The following is a 24,123-nucleotide window of genomic DNA, read 5'->3' on the forward strand; positions in this document are numbered from 1 at the left end:
ACCCATAAAGTCTCAGGAAGAGAGGCTGCTGTGCTGGAGCTGCACTGTGGCAGTGCCCCTTGGCATGACATGTGAGAATCCAGCAGTGAAGAGAACGGCAATCTGCATTCCCCTGCTGCAATAAGCAGTGGCTACTTCCAGTAGGGACTGTGTGTTTCATTAGTTTCCTGCCCCTGCTCACAGATTATCCAAAGAACTCTGGTCTGGTGTCTATATACAAAGAAAAAAGAAAAACAAACTTAAAAGGATCTTAGATTCTAAATGCGTCTTACCACCACTAAATTAATTCCTACCTTTTTCTACCTTATGACCTTACAGGACTTAATAGTGACATTTACTAAGTAGATAGTCATCACTGGAGAAAAGCATGGTGCCGTTTTACAGCTGTCTAATTCTTTGAAAAGTTCCTGTTCAGATCAGTGATTCACTGACTTCCATGTAAGGAAAATCAGACCCTTAATCAGCAAGGAACTGCAGTGTCAGTTAAAATGTGCAAGGCCCAAACCATCAAAAGCATGTAAATGATCAACAAACAGTTTCTATATTTAGCTGCCCCACTTCATAAATAATGAATAACTAGTTGGTGTATGATTTAATCTTGAAATATTTTATTAAGCACTGATAATACTGCAGAAGTCCATGTAATAAAACAACTTCAGAGAAAAAAGGTAAGTTAAACTGAGTTGCTATAAATATTGCACTTAGAATTCTTATTTTACATACAAAACTCCTTAAAAAAATGGACAGTTATAAATTACCATCTTCCAAGTAATTGAAATGTGTGTGTTTGAGATCATATGGCTGTGCTGCCCATCTCCAGCTTTCAGCCTCGGGAGGGTGTGTCCTCATCTTGGACACTGACTGGGTTTCCCTCTGTGCCAGGTGTGTTTGTGTGCACAGGAGGGAAGGAGGGGTCAGCGTGGCCAGGCTGTTGGCAGTCAGTTGTACTTCCATGACTTAGGCTAAGTTAAAATGACTTTTCAGGACAGATGATAGAATGCAGCTGCAGAGTTCAATTTTGACATGTTTTGTTTTTCAAAGCATTTAGGATCTTTGAGTTCTTAGTCTTAAAACTCATGACAAAGCTGTTGGGAAAGACTTTGCCTCTACCGTCTTCTTCTACCTGGCCCATGATGATGTAGTTTAAACCTAGAAAGCAGAGAATGAGATTACAAGACAGAAATCTGGGACATCATTTGATAAGTATAGTTCTTTAACTGTGGTTCCTGTTCTTTCACTGTTTGTTACCAATGACTTCCAACGTTTTTTCCTTCCTACCTGCAACATTTACTCTCTTACCCATCTTCGCCGTGCTTGTTACACCACAACCTGCAGTTATGTAAAAAATCAAGCAGATACACAGCTAAGTGCCTACTACATAATTAAATATATAGGGGATAGTCTTTAAATGTAGACTGTCAAGTCTGAGAGGCACTAGAAGTGCCCATCAGCACTGGATAACCCAACCACTGTCACCCAGGGTGGAGTATGTCGCATTAGTTTGGAATATTTTCACATTTGCTCAGCTTTTGGGTTAGTTCCCTTAAGCAATAATGCACTTAAATCTTTTCATTCCCTTTCCCTCCCCAGAGATATAAATAATTCTCAGATATACACAGAAGCATTCAGGCAAGGTGGACTTAATGAGTAGTAAGACCTGGCATTGGACAATTCAACTGGATCTGTGTATTTTTATGCCTTAGAAGGGTTGGGCATATGCAAAGTCTTGGGCTAGAAGGAATGGTATCACAGGGATATAAACAGAGAAGTTCAGATATTAAGTAATGTATCTTAAATAATTCATTGAGATTTAGGATGAGAAACAGAAGTGTGTGGTTTGGAGCCAGAAGTCTGCCTAAAAGGAGACAGTTTGTTCCACCAAGGACATTATTATGTCTCCCATGTGTAGTTTTCAGATAACTAAAGGCAAAAACTAATTTCTGATCATGACTTTTCACTTTGTTACTGCCCACTTTGAGTTAATAGGCTTAAGCACTGGCAGTATCTGGAATAATATCAGGGGTTTTCTGATGCTTATTAAATTATTTTTACTGTTTCCTGCTATTGCTCTGTTTATGTTCTCGTGTTCTACCCATTTACTTATGAGGCAGAGCTAAAAACAGTTTTATTTTTTAATTAGTTAGTTCAATAAAAAATACTCGCAGTATTTCTCTTAACACCTTTACCACAATTAACTGGAATTTGTTGCTTGATTTCTGTATGATATTATTTAAGGTAGCTTAGCAGTACTGGCAGTTTGCAGATATAAAGTGGGCTTAATACTCTGAGTATTTCTGTAAAGCTGTAAATACATTCAGGAGATACACGACAGTGGAACTTGTTGGTTCCTGTGATGTACATGAGCCTAATCCCTTTCCAGTAAAACAGAAAAATGCACTAAACCCCTGGATTACTGGGTATTTTAATTGATTGTAATACTAACTGCTGATTATAGAAAAAACCACAGTAATTTTATTGATTTTTGTGGCCATATTTCAAAAAGCAATTTTTACTACTGTTATCTTTTATGAACACACAAAGCAGTTATTACTGTGTACTTACCTCTCCTGATGAGAGGACACTGCTTACACATAACAAGAATCTTGGCACTCATATTCTTGCCAGCTTGTTGGATTGCTAAATTTCCCTCCTTATATACATTAATGATGGATATTGTTGCATGCAGACTGCCGGCCCGTGTTACTGTTGTGATTACAGTTCCAGTTATTACTGGAAGAAAAATCATTTGATATATTTGGTAAATTTTTAGACATAAATTTTGAGCCATCATAAAAACTTATTAAGTACATTAGTCCCTAATAAGGAAACAAACAGTACTGGGAACACTTAACAAAAAATAGGAGTATCACTGCTGGTCACTAACTCACTGCTGTTGAATTTTGGTGGCACCAAATATGAAATTGTTTTACAATGTCTCAGTCTCATGCAAGCCCAGTTCTCTGATTTCCATTAAACAGTACAATTTGATACTACTTTTAATGAGTCATTTTCAAATAGTGGAGAAGTTGAATTGAAACTTTTCTAACCAAAATCTGAATTCCCAACTCTGACACTCCCAGATGAGTCACAGGGAATAGTTAATGCCCTAAGAACTAGATTTTGATCAGAGACCTGATACAAACTTACTTATTTCAGCTGAATGTTGTTACAGATTTGACCATCATATCTCCCAAAGACCTCTCAGTATGAAAACCAAGATACTTTCTTTTCCCTAGGATGACTAAATTAACTGGTAAGCCATCTTTATTTATCAAAAGGAAATGGTAATTGGTATTAACAATTTGGTTTCTTCTCAGGTCATCTTTTTTAATCAGATATTCTATCCTAGGATAAATTCAATCTTCAATTATCGAGTATGTACAGCCAGATTTATTTTACAAGACTGCATAATCCACATTTTGGGATTTTGTAAATTTGTACATTATCTTCCTTAATGTAGAGCTTTTAATTAAATAGAACACTCCAGTTCAATCAAGAGAGAACTGTGGATGTTGAAGTGCTGGGTATTGCAGCAGTATTTCTAGAAACAATAAAATGAAACGCATGATGAAAGAGAAATAGTTAATTTTCTAAAATCATAAAGTCTACAAATAAATTTAGATTAAATTATATTCTACAAACAACAGACTTCCTATTCTTACCTTAGGATATACTTGCATTCACAGTAGCATATAAAGTATTTTTACTCTCACTCTTGTCATGAAAAAGACTGAAAAATGTCAAGTACTTGACAGAAGATGGGAGGGAAGAATGTGATTCATTACTGTGACGCTAGAGGAAAAAACCCAAGCTTTATATAGTATCATTTACCACGAGCCACAAGAGCTGAGGTGTGATCAGTAAGAGCAGACCATTTATGGTCTGTGTTTTTGGTGTGGAACCAGCCTGTGGTGGCTGCAGAGTGAGGAGGCTGTGGTCAGGGCTGGGAGGGGCTGCCCTGAGCCCACCCTGCCCCAGGTGCAGCCACAGCTCTGCTCTGCTGCCCTGGGATCCTGCAGATTTCCTCAAAGCTCGTGGCATTAGCAGTGCAGTAAGAGTCAGCTTAAAATGAAACAGGGGTGGTGGCAGGGAGTTTTCCCATCAAATTGCCAGGCATGTTATAGAGGATTAAAAAAAGATTGCAATACTAATATGGGAAAATACCCTGGGAGTGGAATAGATCAGCAGTGACAAGCAGACACCGTTGCTCCAGACTGATTTCTGTCTGTGTACAGACAGCAGTGCTTGGAAGCTTCCATCCCTTATAATTTCTTTTCAAAGCATTTTGGAAGTCTAAACACTGTCTTGTGGAATAGTCAGCAGGGGCAGCATAAGATGTATTGGCTGGTTACAGAAAACAGAGCTGACAATACAGTAACTGAATTGATGGATCCTGGCATTGTCTTACATTGTCATTTGCTTCTCACTTTGAGAAGAAATGTTTGTCTCAGATATCTGTGCAGTGCCTATTTCAGAATATCTCCAAGAATGTACTGAGTGGAACAGATACTAATGTCAGATACATACATAAGGTAGTGTAAAAATATTAGCCTATATATTAATGGTAACTCAGAACTACATCTGGGAAAATTTCCTTAGGTCTAAAGAGACAGTAGAGAATAAATAATTAAAAAGAAACTTTGCTTCCTTACCAAAGTTGCTTGAACAATAATTGCTTTCCAGAGTCCCACTCCTTTTACACTTCTGCTGGCACAGAGCAACTGTAGGTTTTACAACTTTTTGAAGAGCAAAAAGTAAATTGAAATTGAAATGAAACATTTGATACAAATGAAAAGCACCATGTTCAAAAAAAGACAAGAAGAAAGGTGAATAATCCAGATGTATGAACTAGACCTGGCATTTCAGGGGATGAGCACCACAGTAACAATATTCCTTTTCTCTGCTGTCAACTCTAGTCATCTTCTTTTCAGGTGTCTCAGCTGTGCCTGAGAGGATGGGATCCTACTCAAGATCTGCCTGGCATCTTCAATCTGTCACTGCTGCTGCCATACAGCCCCAGGAGAACACCTGAACTACCACAACAGGATATTACAGTAAGACTTCCCAGGGACTGGGGGGCTTTTATTGGAAATTAGCACACTGATGAAAGGGATCAGAGTTCAAACTCCTGACCTCTTTTCCCCAAATTTTTCACATAGCTTCATGTCAGGTAGTGTTGTATAGTTTTTCTTCATGACATTTTGAAACACAATGTTTGAAGTATGTATTTAACATTAGGGATTGATATTTCCTTTCTGAAATCGAATGCTTTGTTTATAGCATTTGTTTATATATTTTAGCATTTTAGCTGCCAAAAATTTACTGAGGTGCTCTGAGTTTTCTAAATTTAAAACTGGGATTATGCATAACAAAATATTTTTGTTTGGTCCTTTTAGGGCCCTTTTTTTTCTTTCTTTTTGTTTTAGTTTAATAAATTTGGGTTGGTAACCAACTTTGCTATGATTTGTTAGCAGAGGCTGTGTAGTGTTTGTAAGGTACTTTAGCAAAATATGAACTGGAGAAGAACTAAAATAGTTTAGTTGCCTACCACTTAACATGTAGGCACACTGACAGGAAAATGCATGATTTTATCCAATGATATAAGGAAGTCAAATACCTCACCACAGGTATTGGATTAATCTTCTTTACTTTTACAAATGTATTTATAGCATTTATTTATTTCTGCAAGTCGTAATATTTTTATGTTACATATAGACTGACATAATTCTTGTAAGAGCCTACTAAAGTTGAATATTTTATTCATGCCTGGAGTTCTGTGCAAGTTTAAACAGATCTGTTTTGCAAGATAATGAGTCTCTTTGAACTGGACACTTCTGAATGCAAATGATTGCTCAGAAATGTAACTGAACTGTAGAGGTTTGGTTTGCTTTGGTTTGTTTGGAAGATCAGAAATGTTTATGCTGTGCAAAACTGATCACACCTTGAAAGGTCTTCTTGTTTCTGTCTGCCTGGCAAGTCCTTCTGAACACTTTGCCTCTGCTGTCCTCTCTCAGATGAGTCGGCATGTTGTTATTTTCTAACACTGATGTTGTCATGAGAATTGATTTGGAGTTAATTTGTGAAGTTCATCTCTCCTGCCTGTGCAAAACCCTGAACAGGGTTATTGACAGCCTGGGTTACTTGAGCCCAAGTGTTAGAACCAACAGCGTCATTAACAAGTGCTTTAGAGTGAAGAGCTGAATTATTTATTGTTAGAGTCATATCAAAATGATTTACAGGTCACTATGATTTCATTTTTAAAATGTTTATTTTCATCTATTTTAAATACCTTCATTAGCAGTATTAAAGCACCACAGCTTCTTGGTTTCCTGCCAACAAGCCATTGCTGCCCTGATTTTTGATGTGTTTTAAGTACAAATCAGGTTATGTCTTGCAAAAACATCATAAATAATTTGGTTTTCTGCTATAATTGCATCTGAAATGCCTCACATTCAGGTTATAGAAATTCTATGAATTTATCCCTTCAGTATCTCAGTAATGAGGTATTTTTGGCAACACCTTCAGAGAAATCCAGCTCTGATCTTTCATATATGCTGTCTAGTCTTAAATATAAAAGGAGACTTATTTTTAGTGAGACATATTTCTCTGTAAGTTCCAATCCCTGAATATTTTCAAATAAAAATTATTCTAGGAAAGTGTCATATTGACAGGCTGTTGACAGAACTTAAAGAGGGCTCAGGTGGCTTCCATACCAATTCTGCTTTTGCTTAATAACTAGATGAAGAAAAATACACTAAGATTTTTACATATCAACTTGTATAGAAGAAAGAGTTCCTTTAAATAGAACTATTTCCCGAAATATTCAGAACCTTTTATTCAAAAGAAATTAGCTTATCCATTCTCCTGTGGAATGTGCTAGTTAATGTCCAAAATTGAGAAGAGACAGGAAAATTTTCTCAGGTGGAGTAAGTTACTTTTACACTGAACTCTCGCCTGAATAGATTTCCTTTAATAATGTTAAGTGGATTCTCCCTTGTGTATATTCTGGTACTCCCTGGAGAGTATTAATTTTAATTAATTCCTTCAACATTTAAAATACTAACAAACCATAAAACTTGAATTTTTAATATAATTTCTCTTTTGCATCTCTGTAACTCTCTCCTCTCTGGAATAATTAATTTTTATAGAAAATGAAATAAAGCCGGTCAGACTTACTTGAGGTAGCAGGCACTGTTGTGGTTGTAGGCAGAGCTGTAGTTGTGGGTAACTTTTTTGGTCTAAATTTATAATGGCCAATAAACCCATCAGCTGTTAAGCTTAAATCAGATAAAAATTGAACGAGCAACTCATTTTTCTCAGACAGAATAGGCCTAAAATAGAACACCAGAATAAAATATTTCCATTTGTTTGCATGTCAAAGCCAAAAAGAATTAATAACATTCTTTAAAACAAAACAAAACAAAAAACACTTCAGACTAATACTGAAAAACGTGGTTCTTTGCTGGCATGTCACACAGTGGTGTTTTGAGGATGAAACTCATTTCCATTAATCACCTAAAACTCTCTCTTCCTGAAGTTTATGCCAATACGAGTACTGTTAAATTCTTCTGTGTAACTTCATTGCAGACCTCACTTCCATGAAATGGGTCAGATTAGGAAAGTGGGAAAATACACTGAAGAAATCCTCAGTCCACAGGGGATGTAAGTTAATGGGGTTTTTATTAAATGTGGTTTTGTTTCATGAAAAAGATACTGCACAATTGGAAGGGCTATGAAAATTCAGTCAGTATTGTATTCTGCAACTCTTCAACAAACCCACCAAAAATAAAATGTTTTGGGTTATTATTTCTGTGGGCTCACTTTTTGTCAATGATTGGATATTGATAACCAAGGACTTCCTCAAAACACTTAATGAAGTATTTGAAGTATAAATTTGTCATTGTTTCCCATTTTTTTGGCAAATTATCAGAAATCAGTTTACTCTGACGGCTGGGTCTGACATAGCCAAAAGTAAGGGGCTGGTTAAGTGGAACCCTCTGGATTTACAGCTGCCGTGGTGGTTGCCCAGATGAGCCTTTCCTGGCTGCAGTGTTGACACAGGCTGTGGATGGAGGAGGGCACAGATTATCAGCTGCCAAGAGCTTTGTTCTGCTTCCTGAACACCAAGGCCAAATCTGAGAAATCTGACTGTGTATCCTGCCTTTTTAAAAAGGGCCAAGAGGAAAATGAGTCAGATAACGTGAGGAATGAGCCAAGGGGCTAGAGAGCTCAGCTGGATCCTTGTACTTCCAGTATCTATAATCAAAACATACATATTTATGTTGAAGTTCAGCTACCATTACTATTGGTGCCACACCAATATCAGTAACATTGGAATTAGCATTGGTGATGTTACACAGTGGTCTCATGAGGCTTGTGGGACAGGAGAAAACACGCTTTGGAGCCAGAGCTGGTCATGGAGAGAGAGAAAATAGAAAAAACCTAGACAGAAACAAAATACTAAGCAATTTCTGCATGTTCAGTTGGAGGTAGACAACACCATGTTTAATTTAAAAATGAAATTTTTTTAGAAGCCTTGGAGAGCACTTAGAAAATGACACACAGTGGAAGTGAAGTGACAATGAAAGGAAGTTACTTACGCTGGTGGACTGTCTCCACAGTACTTGCCAATTCTTTTAGCATCATTGATTTCCCCACCATTAAACACTGCAACGTAGTCATATCTGCAGTAGTTGTCTCTCTCCACATCAAACTTCTCAAACTTTAACTCTATTAGCTAAAGGGAAAATGGAAATAACTCATGAAGGTTTTGACATGCAGAATTTATAGATACTTCTTGTAGTAAGTGACATCTTCATATGAAGTACTATTGAATTTTTCTTTCGATAAAGGAAAATTCCTTAATCCACTTAATTGTAAAGTATTTTAATCCACATGACCTCTCCAACTAATAGTTCAGCATATGACTAATATTCTGTAAAATGTTTTCTTCTCATATGTATGCCAGTAAGTTCTGAGAAAGTTATTTTTATGAGTGAACGTTAGTAGGAGTTAGGTGTTACAATGCTCTTAAAATAACTACAGCAATTGTAAGCAACAGAAAAGGAGCTTTTAATGTCATTGTGTCATTCAAGACATGCTAAAGAAAAATCAAATACAAAGTTGGTACCAGAGATTTCACTGACTTCATTAACAGTAGGGCCTAAATTACTGTGGTTGCCAATGCTGTGTATACTTGATGCAGGATTTTAAAACTTAGAAATTAAAATATTGTTAGAAAGAAAACTAGCAAATAGGAAAACTAAACCCAAGAGGAAGTAAGTACTTAAAAGAATACTGTTTCCATGTCAGATTTCCATAATTGTTGAGGCTTTACAAGTCATAAATGTGAACTAGTATTGTTCTGGTATTTCCAGTACTTACACTGTTATCTCCCAATGACTTTTATTTGTGGTATTTTGTACTTAAGGAAAAAAAAAATGTACAAGAAAACAGAAATGGAATCTACTACTCTGAAATGAAGTCCTGCAGAATGACTCTGTCAGTTGTGTGGCAAGGAAGGGAAACACAACCTAAGTACTGCATGGAAACAGAGCTAATATATGCATTTAGGTTGCTTCTTTAGATGAAGCACAACTATTTAAATCACCTTCCCATAAATAGCACAAATAAGGCCTGAATGACAAGACTGATTTGTGCTGATTGTAGATCAACCTTTATAAAGATCTGACTCAAACAAAGATGGTGTTAAATTTTCTAAGACTGCACAAAGAAAAAGAAGTAATTTGTACATGGCATGTACTTTATTTGATTATTCACATAGTAAATGTTATCTTGTTCAACATTCATAGTAATGATAGCCTGTTATCACCTGATGTCTTAGTTTTGCATGGATACAGTTTTGCACTATTAAGATGTTTAAGGCATAATTTTGTTTCCCATGAAGTATGAGTAACCTTGGGGGACTTGATTTCAGAGATGACTAACAGGCCCGTTTCAAAACCCTCAGAATCATGATGAAAAAATGTGCTTTAAATGGAAATACCCATCTGAATAATATGCTTATGATCAAAAAAGATGGTATAGAAAGAAGTAATGCAGCTGGGAATAGAAATGCTAAATTTTTCCATAGCAGGCAGAACAGCAGGTCAAAATATCTACTTTACTATTGTTCAGTAAGTGCACTTTACACTAGTAAGTATTTCATTGCAGAACAGAAGCTCTTCATGATCAGGAGAAGCTCCTTCATCTTTAATAAATTAAGTAATTTTTGGTTTATATTTGAAGCAACAAACAAGAGTGCCTTGATTTATTGCTCATGCGCTTATGAAAGGGAAATAGAGACAACGACACCTAAATTCTGGCAAATGGAAGACTGGGGAGCTTTTTCTGTGCAACTTGAAGAGAGATGCTCATTCACTACTTCATGGAAAATGGCTTTTGTCCCTGTCAAAACTCTGCCTTTTTTCCATGCCAGCCACTGTTACAGTACATGAATAATATACATTTGGAAACAGGTAGATTTATGGAATAGAATCATCAAAAGGAACAGGATATAATGTCCTCATTTTAATGCTGATATAGCCTTTCTCAAATCTTCTCTACGAGCTTAGGAAAAGTTCTTAGGCATATATAGAGACATTTGGAAAGAACCAAAGTAATCTGCAGTTTACAGATAAGGGTATAAAAATCACTGTCTATCTATAGGTTTGTTAAATGATCTGTATCTAGCAAACAAGGAATGTGGATTAAAAAGGACTACAGGAAAGACTAAGCTGACATACTGCTTCAGTTCAAGGGAGGAACTGTCTTGGTAAATGGAAAAGTCGGAAAGATCAGAAGAATATATTTATTTGGGGCAGCTTTTTTTATTTCAAGGATTAGTCATGAGCAGGAGATGAAGAGGAAAGTCATCTTTGTATGTAAATGAATTTTAAAAGCTGGATGTGGCAAGAAAAGCAACCTACCAAACAAGCCTGTCAACCAAAACATTCAATCACTGTAGAACTCCTGCTAAGATACAGAGCAGATGGCTGAGCAGCAACCAGAAAATGTGCAGCGAGGGCTGAGATTCGCCCTACAGTGCAGAGAACACACTTGTGTTTGCTGTGCAGAGCACAGGAGCCCTCTCAGTCTGCTGTCACATCTCCTCAGCCCTTAATGAAGTGGTAACATATGCTCTCATGGCATCTGGCTAATTAAGCGAGCATGTTATGCGATGGAGCCTTCAAAATATGAAATATAAAAACAAACTGTTTCTATTAAATTCAATCAGCTCTACCTGGGTCCCTCAATAACAAACTGCAGCAACACCAAAAACGCTCAAACATTGTTAGACTTAAACGCACCATCGGTCATCATCCTGTTTGGTGCTGAGATGATCACCTGCCCTAACTTAATTTGCATGGTATTTTCTAAAATAAGAAAACAATTTTTAAACGCTGCCTGGCTGGAAAGCCTCAGCAGTGACAGACGCTTTACCGGGTTTCGCTGGGGGAGTGTACCAGTGCGTGTCCCTGCCAGCCCGCCGTGCCAGCCCGGCGCCACCGCCGTGTCCCTGAGCTGGGGGTCCCCGCAGGCCCGGGAAGCTGAGACAGTGGCAGCGCCTTACCTGGTTCTTCGGGGCCACGATGTGCCACGAACAGGTGACTCCCGCGGGGTAGTCCCGCTCCGGCCAGTTGGGCGTGTGGAAGGATCCCGACGGCTTGTCCAGCCGGCCCCCGCAGTACTGGTCCCCTGCAAGGCAGCGGAGCGCGGCCCTGAGCACCGAGAGCCCTGAGCACCGAGGGGAGCCCAGAGCACCGAGGGGAGCCCTGAGCACCGAGGGGAGCCCTGAGCACCGAGCGGAGCCCTGAGCACCCAGGGGAGCCCAGAGCACCCAGGGGAGCCCAGAGCACCGAGCGGAGCCCAGAGCACCCAGGGGAGCCCAGAGCACCCAGGGGAGCCCAGAGCACCGAGGGGGAGCCCTGAGCACCCAGGGGAGCCCCGAGCACCCAGGGGAGCCCCGAGCACCCAGGGGAGCCCTGAGCACCGAGCGGAGCCCTGAGCACCGAGCGGAGCCCTGAGCACCGAGGGGAGCCCAGAGCACCCAGGGGAGCCCAGAGCACCCAGGGGAGCCCTGAGCGCCGAGGGGGAGCCCAGAGCACCGAGGGGGAGCCCTGAGCACCCAGGGGAGCCCAGAGCACCCAGGGGAGCCCAGAGCACCCAGGGGAGCCCCGAGCACCGAGGGGAGCCCTGAGCACCCAGGGGGAGCCCTGAGCACCGAGCGGAGCCCTGAGCACCGAGCGGAGCCCAGAGCACCGAGCGGAGCCCAGAGCACCCAGGGGAGCCCTGAGCACCCAGGGGAGCCCAGAGCACCGAGCGGAGCCCTGAGCACCCAGGGGAGCCCAGAGCACCCAGGGGAGCCCAGCCCTGAGCACCGAGGGGGAGCCCTGAGCACCGAGGGGGAGCCCAGAGCACCCAGGGGAGCCCTGAGCACCGAGGGGGAGCCCTGAGCACCGAGGGGGAGCCCTGAGCACCGAGGGGGAGCCCTGAGCACCGAGGGGGAGCCCAGAGCACCCAGGGGAGCCCAGCCCTGAGCACCCAGGGGAGCCCAGCCCTGAGCACCCAGGGGAGCCCAGAGCACCCAGGGGAGCCCTGAGCACCGAGGGGGAGCCCTGAGCACCGAGGGGGAGCCCAGAGCACCGAGGGGGAGCCCAGAGCACCCAGGGGAGCCCAGAGCACCCAGGGGAGCCCTGAGCACCGAGCGGAGCCCTGAGCACCGAGCGGAGCCCAGCCCCGAGGCCGCAGGGCCGCGCTGAGGGGCCGGGAGCGGCCTCCGCCACAGGCACGGCCGTGCCTAGCCTCAGCCGGGGCACCTCGGGCAAACACAGCTGATAAACGGCAGCCAAATGGAGAGAGAAGCATTCCTGCAAACACGGGGCTGGGGCGGGAGGAGAAGCCGCAGGTAGTGCAGGAGCCATCCCCGCGGCGATGGTGGCACTGACACACACCCCCAGAGGAACTGCAGCCTGCCGAGCGCTCTCCATGGACAGGCATCCTTCTCTTCCGGATCTCCTGCCCTCAGCTCCAAACTAAACACTCCACCATGTATGTAATCCTTATTTACAATATTATTATGAACCTTCTTATAAAATTAACTGTAAATTAATAAGATTTCTCATTTAGTTTCTCAGTTCTCAGTCACAGTGTTTTAATATACACTTCAAGCCAGCAATATAAGGTTACAACTGGAAGGCCTGATAAGTTCCTCATCGCCTGCACTGTCTCAGCCCCACAACCTGTCCAGTCTGCTATCACACCAATAGCCAAAGCCTTGAAAAAGAGTCACTAACTAGGGCAATACCACCTCACAGTGACCTCCCAGCCTCTCACTGCTCATACTCTTCCCAAGCACCAGGCAATGCCTTTATGTTCAATAATACCTGATCAATTTTGCTTTGACATGTTTTTGTAAGTGTTTTTTTAAGCCAGGGTAGAAACAGCCAATCCACAATATCCCCTGGCACAGTGTTCTACTGCTTCATGGGTCACAGGGAAAAATAAAAAATCACCCTCTCCTTTCCTTTGCAGCCACTTGCTCATCTGGTTTTTGACTGAAAGAGATGGACTGTGGTCCCCAGTCACTTTCTCCACACCAGTCATGACTTCAAAGCCATCTCCCACAGTCCCTTTGATTTTCTCTTTTCCAGTTAAAAGAAGTTCATGTTGTGCAGTTAATCTTTGTGTGATATTCTTCTAACTCTATCATACCTGTTGTCTTTGATTCCTTTTGATAATTTTATCATATTCAGTTCTGAGATGGGAATATCAGAGACATTTTATTCAAGATATACACACATTATGAATTTATAATGGTGGAATTTTTTCGGTGTTATTGTTTAGTCTTTATTTTCTTTTCTAAAATTTATTAAAGTTTCTGTTTCTTTTCTGATACCTATTAAGCACTGGATGGATGCTCAACTACTGTTTTCATAAATTATTTTAAACCAAAACATCTCATTTCAAAACAGTAAGAGTCAATTCAGAACCTGCTGTAGGGTACACAAAGTTAGGGTGTTTTCCCCTTATTTGCAACTTTTACCTGTATTGAATTTCATCTGCCCTTTTAATGAGGAGCTATTGTTAATCTACTACTAGGTACAGTTCTTCCACTACTCTTAAGACTTGTCAGCCTTTCTCTTTACTAGTTGGTGAACCAAGATGGCTGAACAGTTACACTTAGCTATTTGCTAAGCAAGGTAATTAATAAATATGTTGAATAGCACAATCCTTAGAATCTCTGGGACCACATCTTTTTAAGCATTAATGTGGTTCTGGATAGAGATAAGTTGTATTTGTCTTCAGCACATATATAAACGGGTAATTACCTCTTTCATGGGGTTCTGCTGCAGAAAACTTTGCAATGAATCCACTTCCAGCAGTATTAGCATCTGAAGTCATCTGCACCAACATTTTATTGCTGCTGGATACAAGGGCACCTGGTTTCACAGTCCCACAGAAGCGGCCGATGCGCTGCCCGTTGGCGTGGCCGCTGTAAATATCCACAAAATCATACCGGCACAGGTTGTCGCTCTCCAGGTCCAGATACCGGAAAGAAAGAACCACCACTTTGCCCTCTGGGACCTGCAGAGAGAGGGGAGGAGGGAGAGATGCATCTGGGCCTGTGACCACGGCTCTATCGGATCCCGCCGCATGACTGTTTCCATACCCCTCACTTCCCGTCAGATGGGCTCTTTTTGTCAACTCTAGTCCAGGCAAAGCAGTCTTTAAAGTAACTTGGACCAATCCTAAATACAAAGCTCTGGCCATCTCTTGTTATTATCTTATTTCTGATCCAGAGGATCCTCCAGTCAGGCTCATGCAGTTAATTATAAACTGGTTCAGCTTGGTGTGTTTCTCTTAATTTTTGCTGAACGTATAGAACCAGCCGTGCAGCTCCCTGTCACCGGGTAAGGTGAGGGGGATGAGATTAGTATGAAAAAAAATATGGAACGAGCAATTTACCATTTTAAACAAATGAAATGGCCTCTCTTTCTGATTTGTGCTACCAAGTTTCATAGTTTGAAGCATATTTTTTTAATTTGCTGACATACATCTTATATTTATAAATAAAATTGGAAACTTTACGGCTAACACTGTACAACCCTAATATTTAGTTACTGGAGTGGGGGCAGTGAAAGAATTGTATTTAAAAAGACAATGTAAAATTATAAACAGACAATTCAAAAGAACCATTAGTGAGTGTCCTCAATATAGAGGAGAGTTTTGTTTTCTGAAATATTTGAGGAAACATAAGACAGGGCAAATCTTCTTACATGTCTGCATCTGTGGACATTGCAAAAGAGACAAGAGTACAGAGAAGGATGTAAATTAATACAATATAATAGTTTATAAGGAGAACATTTCCTGGGATACAGTTAGAAGCTTTGAAGAGAAAAAGCAGTATACTGAGAAGTGAAAACTATTCTAATGAAGCACTTAATGCTGTGTAACAGAACTGAAGAAGGGAAACAGTATTTTAAAGTATAGAGAGACCCTAGACAGGCAAGTGTAATTATCTGCATTCAATCCATATCATGTAGAGTGGTTAGTTATTAAAATAATTGCAGCTGTTCTGCTTTACTGAGACACTACTATAATTTTCCGCTTTAAACACACACTTAATATATCTGCATTAAGTTCATATTTAAGCCATGTTATTTAAGAGTTCATGAAATTTTTTTCATTCCTTAACAGTGACTCATTTTAAAACACTATTTTGAAATAAACTAAAACTAAACTGCTCCTACATGAAATTGTCAAACTGTTTAACATTGAGTCTCAACAGTTAAAAATTGCTTGTCAAGTATAGAGGGAAGTGCTATAAATGGAAGTGATTTCTTTAACCCACAGAAGATCCTGATAGAAGCAGCAGCTCTGGAAGTCCTGAAAAATGTGCTGTAGCTGTTTGCAGATTACTCACTCATGTGGCTGCTTTTACGTCCAGTGCTGACACTGGTCCTGCAGCAGGACAGATTTCTGCCTGAGGTGTTCTGAGCTGCCCAGGGCCCATGTGCCCACTGCCTCACCAGCTCCACTACAGTTCTTGCTGCTGGTTACAGAGAATTTTTCTTTTAACTTCAAAGTTCTCTCAGAAATGCATTCAGGGCCCCTGTGCTGATACACATCCCTGCTACTTCTACAAAACCACAACTCACCTAATCTTGAATTTACTCCTTGAATCACTGCTCTCATATCTAAATCTCTTATTGCATTCACTTTTCTTCTGGTCTGAATCACTAGGGAGCATTAAGGTGTGGTCATTTTAACAGAAAATGAGCTAAAATTAATTTGGTATTCCTGCCAGAAGACCCGGATATATTTTATGGTTATACTGCAAACTCTGTGTGACTGGACAAGTCAGTTCAGAAATGCTGACAGTAAAATCAGATAGATAAAGTCAAATTTAGGCAGTTAGAAGCCTTTTTTTCCAGAAGTATGTATGCTCTTTTGGGGTGGAAGAGTCATTTTCTTAAGTTTGTACAACTGGTATGACAGGACACAAATGGGGTGACCTCTAAAGGTTGTCATGTTTTAAAATAAAATATCGTGCCAGCACTTAAGTTTGTCCAACATGTTCCAAAACAGTGTCTTGCAGCTTTGGCTAAAACTTTTCCGTCTTTAAGATATTTCCTCTTTTCCTTCCCCTGTTTTTGAAAGCTGAACAGAAGTTGCTGTAGCATATTAGATTAAACAGTTTTATCAGTCCTTATGAGATGTTTCCCAACTTTCTCAGCCTGAATTGCTTCTTTGAATATACCTGCTCTCTCCCAGAGTTTGAAGAAGGAAGTGGAAATGTGAGAGGTGGCCAGTTCTGGGGTAAGTAAAGGTCTTTTTGATGTCCTTGTAAAACTGCATTCAGATTTAGCCAAGTTGTTACCCCTCAGTAATGCTGATGGTGCTCAGTGACAGCTTTGTTCCAGGAGTGACCCAGCACTGCTGCACTCACAGCAGCCCCAAGGCCCTCACTGCTGCCCCTGGACATGCCACTCCCTTGTGCCACCCCTCGGGGACAGAGGGAACGTGGGACAGAGCCCTGCTTGGGAGGGAGAGGAGCTGCCAAAGCTGCCAAACCCCAAACTGCAGGCAGCCATTCACTCAAGTCCTAGGTTTTCTGGTTCATAGCACTGTTCTGCTTCCTTCTCCTCCCTCTACCACTGGCTAGACTATACTATACAACATTACACTTTCTCATTATATTTCAAAGTAGCTTTTAATCTCTGCTTCTGTTAGTTAGGCTATTTGAACTTGGTCAAGACTGTTCCCTATAGATGTACTGACTTCTGTTTCATGACCATCTGTAAAAAAAAAATTACAGGAAAAGCTCAGCCACATGGTCATGAAGGTTTAACAAGGAACCTACTGCAGGTTTTCACTATCAGAATAATCTTTGCTCATGTTTTGCTGAATTTGGGAGGTAAGTAATTTAGAGAAATGTGGCGAGCCCTTAATTACAGTCTCTACTTACTTCTATTACTTTTATTTTTAAAATATACTTGCTTATTAAAGTATCTGTCATTCACAAAAATGACAAATTTGTTCCAGTATGTAAAATCAGTTAAAAATTTGTGGTCTGAGTAGATGACAATCAGAAGTGCAGAGAATGGTGGTTCCACGTTCTGGCAGCAGCTGTTCCAGTTTGCAGCTACTCCCAAGAAATCTTCTGCTGAACACAGGCATCTTTGCAAAACTACTTTTCTTTGATTTCTACCATTTCACTTCTTTAAATGTTGAGAGCTAATGTACTAAAAACTGCCAATGATTATCCCAGGACATTTAAAATATTGTTCCATGAAAAACACAGGGGAGCAAGCAAAGGCCAGCATGACTCAGTATTGTTTACTCTGAGCCACATCTGAGCCTGATGCAGTAAGGAGCTGGAATACCTCAGAGGAAGAACTGGAAGGAATTCAGCTCTTAAAAGAAAAGGGGGAGGGGGGGGGGGAAGAGGGAGGAATCAAAGGAAGAATGATGTGATGCTTCCTCTGCAGGGTGTGCCTTATTTTTGTTTTATCCATCAGCTGGTATCTTTCAACAACAGAGGCACTTCATCCTCTGCCTCTCCTTGTCACAAAGAGTGCAATTGACCTATACTCACTCTCTGCTTCCCTTCTGATTTTAGCTCTATGAACTTCTTTAGGTTCAAAAATTAGGATGCTAAACTAATGTGAAAGATGCCTCACTCCTATGGAAGGCTAAAGAAATTTTAGAGGGAATTTTTGTAGATCACTATTCCCTAAAATCATCTGTGTAGATCACTAACTTCTTTGAAAGGGTTATTATTATATTATTCCATATATACAACACAACTTAAAATAAGGTCCTGAGATTGTTTTTGGTTATCATTCATTGCAGATATTTCATATAACCCACAATCAAAGCTGAGTTACTTTTAAAGTAGTGAAGCTGTTTATATGTTGTTGTTCTGACTGAATACAAAGCCCTCTTCATCTAAATTACACAGTTTAGACTATTTACTTTGAAAATAATCTTTCTGGGAGAGGAATCCCCTTAAATGCCAACTTTCATACATATATTTTACCTAGCTTTTAAACCTATATTGAGTTTAATATATTTTGATATATGCTTAATACAAAGATGCTGATTGTATGTTTTGCTATAGCAGTCCCAGGTAGAGTTGAAAAATGCATCAGCTACCTGCAAGCCAAATGTATTATTCCTCTTTACTGAGAACGAATGTGGAAGTTATTTGGAGTTCCATCCTGGGAAGAACCATGATTTCTGCATAGTTGCTTGTTCTCTATCTCCAATTTTAAAAATCTGTGTTAACTTTCTCTTCCTGACAAAGGCACTAGATTTTGTTCATCTCTTTCTTTTCTGGCAATACAACCAATGTGTAAAGACCTGTTTTCTACTGGAAGGGCAGTTTTCCAATGACAAAGGAAAATGAATGCTTAAAACATAGAAAAAATTATTTTAAATATTCTGCTCTCTCAGGGCAGATTCCCAACTGCCCTGATAAGTTAATTTTTCAAACTCTGTTTATTGTCAGCAAACCTGCTGGAACTCAGCTCCTGAACCTATAAAAACATAACCTTACATAACTCTGACAGTTTTCAGTATTATTGTTGCACATAAAGTTGTTGGAGTTTTATGGGAACTAAGCAGTCTGCCAGAAAAACACAGGACAGCAGTCCAGATTCTCGGACTATGTGACACATTTATGTGAGGTGATGGCCAAGAAGGATTACACAGTATTAAAAGTAAGTGTATATGACATATTTTAGATTAAGCATATACATTACTATAGGAAAGGAAATAGCTCTACAAATGACTTCTTAGCAAAGCCAGTGAAAAGCTGCTGGGTAGTCTGCCAAGGTTGTAATAGAACCACAAGCATGTGCTGAACACTTCTTAGAGCTCTTAGAATAGAGAAGCTGTTTTCTTTAGCCAGTTGAAAAAGCCCCAGTCTCTTGAAATAACAGAACCATAATTGAGTTAGAAAGACTCTTCCAGCTTTAGCAAACTAGTTGGAAAGACTTCAGATGATACCTGAATGCTACATTGCTTTATCTGTATTACCTGTAATGTTTCTAAACCTATTTTCCTCTAAAGAACAAATTAGCTCTCATTCTGCCTCTTTGTATTTCTTGTGCAGATGATGAGATCCTGCAGTTGAGAAAACAACAGCTTCATGCTTCTCATGACACAGACACAAAGTGAATCAACATCTCTTTCAGTCTTGCAGACTGGTCAGATCCTGCATTAGCAGAGTGTTTTCAGGAAGGTGTTCACAGCCCTTGGCTAAATCGGACAGGCAAATATCTTAGTCACGTTCTAAGACCAGATCTAAATGAGGAAGACTAACAGTAACTACAGAGTCTTTCTTCATGGCAATGTAACTGGCTTTCTTACTTGGGTGCTATTGCAAGCTATTCTGAGTCTCAGCAGTATTCAGTGAAAGGATTTTGTTGTTTAAATTCAGGCTAACCAAGACCTTTGAGTGTACCACTTTGCCACAGTTTGGTAAACCATGGTCTTTTTAAAGAGAGTACAGGCTTAGTCTTGCAAGTTTATTAGTCCTTGCCTTCCCTACATCCTTCCTGCACACCCAAAAGACACAGAACATTCTACAGTTGATGGGGGAAATCAGCTTAGCTTAGTGAACATTATTGTTTAATAAAACAGGGGTTAAATTGGGTGAGGGCACAGGCAAGCCTGGACTACTCCAGCTGTGCAGCCCTTCTCTGGCTTTGGGCAGACTACAGAGGACAAACAAGAGGCAGTCAAATGGCAGCACAGCAGAAAACTTGCAGTCAGGGTGATCATGAAATGACAGAAGCCATCAAGTTCCTCCCATTGTCAAGAAAGCTCAAGTGCAGACACAGCTCTGCTACAGCTTTGTAGCAAAGCTTCTCACCATGCCCAGGCTCACCTGGATGTTAGCAACAGCCAAATAAAGTCTGCAATGAAACCACTCTGTATGGCCCTTCTAAGTAAAATGATTTGTTCTCTTCTCCCCTACCTCTCATATATGAAGGGCAGATACATGGCATGATTCAGTGATTGCTTCTTTAGTGCTGCCTCCATTTGTTATCTAAGTTTTTAAGGTGAAAACTTCATGCTGTTATAAGCAAGATTAGAAGTTCCCTCCAGATTCAATTTTGAACTTTTGAACATCTAATACTTAGTTATACTGTTAAACTACGAATTTTTTTTGCTTTTATTTAAGGCATATGTGTAGGATTCAGATTGCAAGGTGGGCCATGCTGATTGCTGTCACCTCAGCCCAATAACAAAGAAACAAGCTTATGGGCAAACACCGTGTTTCACATCCTCTTCTGGATGAGGTCAGACACAGATAACCTCTCACTAGGCCCCAATAATAATGCAACGGAAAGGTGCAGAAAGTCACTCTGCAGCTTCACTGGGACCTTTCAGATAAAACGATTAAAATCACACCACTCATTTGGTACGAGAGCTGTTTGAAACTGAACATTGTAAACAGATCAATGCCTCCTGCTTTGCGTCAGCATTTCTATAGTAGCAGGAAACAATTACCCTGTGAGATCCTATTCTCCTGCCAACACCTTGCCTTGTGTTTTAGTATTTTAACTGAAGTTGTCTTTAGTGATTCTGTCAACACACAGACTAACTTATTTTTTATGCCTTCTTATTTTTTCTGTAGGCTCAAATGTTAGAAGAGTTCTAGGTGAACCATGGCTAAATAAGAGAGGAAATTTGGTCAGCAGTTTCAGAGAGTTTAATCTGTGCAGATGTGAGGAAAAGTAATCATTCACTCACATCCCTTTCTCTAAGTCTGTGGATAAGGACATCCAGAAGGGGAAGATTTAGTCCTAGTTGTTTCATGGAATCTGTTGTCCATGAATATGATATCTCTGCCCTACGGTCTCATTTCAGCATCAAAATATCAATTGTACCACATGGTTCCATTTCACATAGTCATTTATAAATGTAACAACACTTCCCTACTGCTGTCAGCCTGCTGTATGACAGACTCCAGATGTCCTGGCTGGCAGAACACTGCTAGCAACACACTTCAAGCAAACCTGCCTGAATTTTTTGGGTTTGATTAAAACTTTTTATATGTCTTCTTGCCAAGAAATTTTGCTTTTCATAATCTCCACCTCAAATCTTTTCTTTGATAGAACTCACTATTGCTTTCCACAGTGACAGAAGGAGAGATGTTTGCTTGTGAGTTAATTTAAAACAATTAGAGGTGCATCAGGGAAGTCAATGAAAATTTGCTTCTGACATGAAGCAAGGCCAGTTCTGTTTCAGCATCTATTATCATATTACTGCAACCCTAAAAAGCTGCAGATAGTTGAGCTGCTTTGAGTTACTGAGGTCATTTTTGCACATATGTTACCCCATGTAAAACACAGTTTAACAACAAATAGCTGTTCATTGTCTTCAGCACTAATTTTGTGATATTAAAAATTCTTACTGTGATTTTCCAAGTACATTTGCTGTTTGGTGGGTAGACGCCAGGAAATCCTTCACTCCCAATAAACCCTGACTCTCCAGATACAACTCCTCCACATGTAAATGTAGGCCTGAGAATAATAGAAAAAAAATATATAAAATTTATTCTTTGTATAAGAGGCACAAACTGTCTCAACAGCTTAAATCCTTAAAAGCATTGCTAAAATGAAACATATCTAATTATTTATATAAAATCACTATTGACATAGAATTTGCAATTTAATGTGTGAACTTAGGTGTAGAAAAAATTAACTACTTGGGCCTTAATTCTGGATAGGCACAGATTGTTATACCTGCCTCCTTTTTTATTTCCTAAGAGCAGTGGTGTGTCACTACGATACATCACTGCAAATTGCTATTATAATGGAAAAATAATGATTAAAAATTCATTAGCAATGACTTTTTATAGTACATATAATAGCAGTTAAAACGGCACTGGTATAAAAATTAATTCTCATTCATTTCTATGCTTTGAATTTATATGTTTTAATCAAGGAAGTCTCTGGTACTGTTTTGTACTTCAAGTAGCACACCCCGTGCTGAGGCCTGTGTCCCAGCTGTGCTCAGGGCTCAGCTCAGGTGAGCCCAGGTGCTGGTGCCGGCTCCGGACACACCGCACGGACACAGCGGCAGCTCTGGAAAACTCGAGTGGAACCACTGCTCCTGCTGAGGACACCAGGGTGAGCGAACGCCCTGCCAAGCTTTAGACACCGGGACGCCTCACCGTATCATACCGTTATGTTAGACAGGTTACCCCGCACCGGGCTGCTCTCGCAGGCTCCCGGCCTCCGTGAAAATGCTCCTGCCTTGATGCCGCCACGGGCACTGAAACACTCGCGCACCCCACGGAGGGGACGCGACTGCGGGGCACGAAGGGAGGGGAGGGGGCGCGGGACCGGTGCGGGGACAGCGGGGGGCAGTACCTGTGCGGGGACAGCGGGGCTCGGTACCTGTGCGGGGACAGGGGAACGCGGTACCTGTGCGGGGACAGGGGAACGCGGTACCTGTGCGGGGACAGCGGGGCTCGGTACCTGTGCGGGGACAGGGGAACACGGTACCTGTGCGGGGACAGCGGGGCTCGGTACCTGTGCGGGGACAGGGGAACACGGTACCTGTGCGGGGACAGCGGGGCTCGGTACCTGTGCGGGGACAGGGGAACGCGGTACCTGTGCGGGGACAGGGGGGCTCGGTACCTGTGCGGGGACAGCGGGGCTCGGTACCTGTGCGGGGACAGGGGAACACGGTACCTGTGCGGGGACAGGGGAACACGGTACCTGTGCGGGGACAGCGGGGCTCGGTACCTGTGCGGGGACAGGGGAACACGGTACCTGTGCGGGGACAGCGGGGCTCGGTACCTGTGCGGGGACAGGGGAACGCGGTACCTGTGCGGGGACAGGGGAACGCGGTACCTGTGCGGGGACAGCGGGGCTCGGTACCTGTGCGGGGACAGGGGAACGCGGTACCTGTGCGGGGACAGGGGAACGCGGTACCTGTGCGGGGACAGCGGGGCTCGGTACCTGTGCGGGGGTGCGGCGGGACGCGCCGCCGCCAGCAGCAGCAGAGGCGGCGGCAGCAGCGGCAGCAGCAGCAGCAGCAGCAGCGGGATGGCGGGCGGCATCTCAGGGCGGCAGCGAAGACCGGGGCAGGGCTGGGGCCGCGGATCCGCCACTCCGGCCGCCGCCTGCTCCTCCTGTGGCTGCCGGGGCCGGGGGAGGAGGGAAAGGCTTCCGCGGCCCTCCGCCCCCAGGGCAGGGCAGGGGCCCGGGCAGGGCCGCCCTCTCTCCCGGCGCTGCCCGGGGTGTGCCTCCCGGGGGCCGCGGGCTGGGCCCGGAGCAGCCCCGGGCCCGCGCACTTTGCGCCGCCCGCGGCCCCGCCCAGAGCCCGCAGCCCCCCGCGACGCCCCGCGGCTGTCCTCAGGTGGCACAGTGCGGGTGTTTGTCCGGGGCGTGAATGAACTCAGTGTTACCGGCTGTGCGATCGTCTGCGGCTCCGCCGAAGCTTGAAAAATAGTAATGCCGCTTTGAAATTTCTTCTTTATTTAAATTCTAAAGTAAACTTTAAACGCTTCTTTTTGTTTACCAGTGGGTAATCCTGACCCATTTAGTAGCCTTTTCGCTCTGGCTGTGAAGGATACTCTTTAAAAGGCTGTGGCAG

The 24,123-nt window shown here is 41.9% G+C and overlaps 2 protein-coding genes across 2 annotated transcripts in view; both read right to left on the minus strand.

The window, feature by feature from the left end:
• Positions 1-24,123, minus strand: part of PAQR9 (progestin and adipoQ receptor family member 9) — a 54,843-nt gene that overhangs the window by 1,084 nt on the left and 29,636 nt on the right. The gene's annotated exons all lie outside the window — the stretch shown is intronic.
• Positions 389-23,721, minus strand: PCOLCE2 (procollagen C-endopeptidase enhancer 2). The gene is made up of 9 exons (XM_066326353.1): positions 23,487-23,721; positions 21,932-22,040; positions 14,331-14,586; positions 11,573-11,697; positions 8,601-8,737; positions 7,177-7,331; positions 4,653-4,736; positions 2,563-2,730; positions 389-1,149 (listed from the first exon to the last, which is right to left on the minus strand). Exons 1-9 carry the CDS (start codon positions 23,585-23,587, stop codon positions 1,013-1,015), a joined length of 1,272 nt encoding a protein of 423 aa, XP_066182450.1. The 5' UTR covers positions 23,588-23,721; the 3' UTR covers positions 389-1,012.

This window comes from Sylvia atricapilla, chromosome 10, assembly GCF_009819655.1.
Source record: "Sylvia atricapilla isolate bSylAtr1 chromosome 10, bSylAtr1.pri, whole genome shotgun sequence".
In the NCBI taxonomy this organism is placed as follows: Eukaryota; Metazoa; Chordata; class Aves; order Passeriformes; family Sylviidae; genus Sylvia; species Sylvia atricapilla.

Bases quoted from the DNA above. Each gene is read 5' to 3' on its own strand.
- PCOLCE2 (XM_066326353.1), bottom strand. From the start codon at position 23,587: ATGCCGCCCGCCATCCCGCTGCTGCTGCTGCTGCTGCTGCCGCTGCTG. The intron at 8,738-11,572 runs GTAAGGCGCTGC...TTTTCCCTTTAG, and splicing joins TCGTGGCCCCGAAGAACCAG to CTAATAGAGTTAAAGTTTGA. The intron at 2,731-4,652 runs GTAAGGAAGCAA...TTTTTCTTCCAG, and splicing joins TTATTGTTCAAGCAACTTTG to TAATAACTGGAACTGTAATC.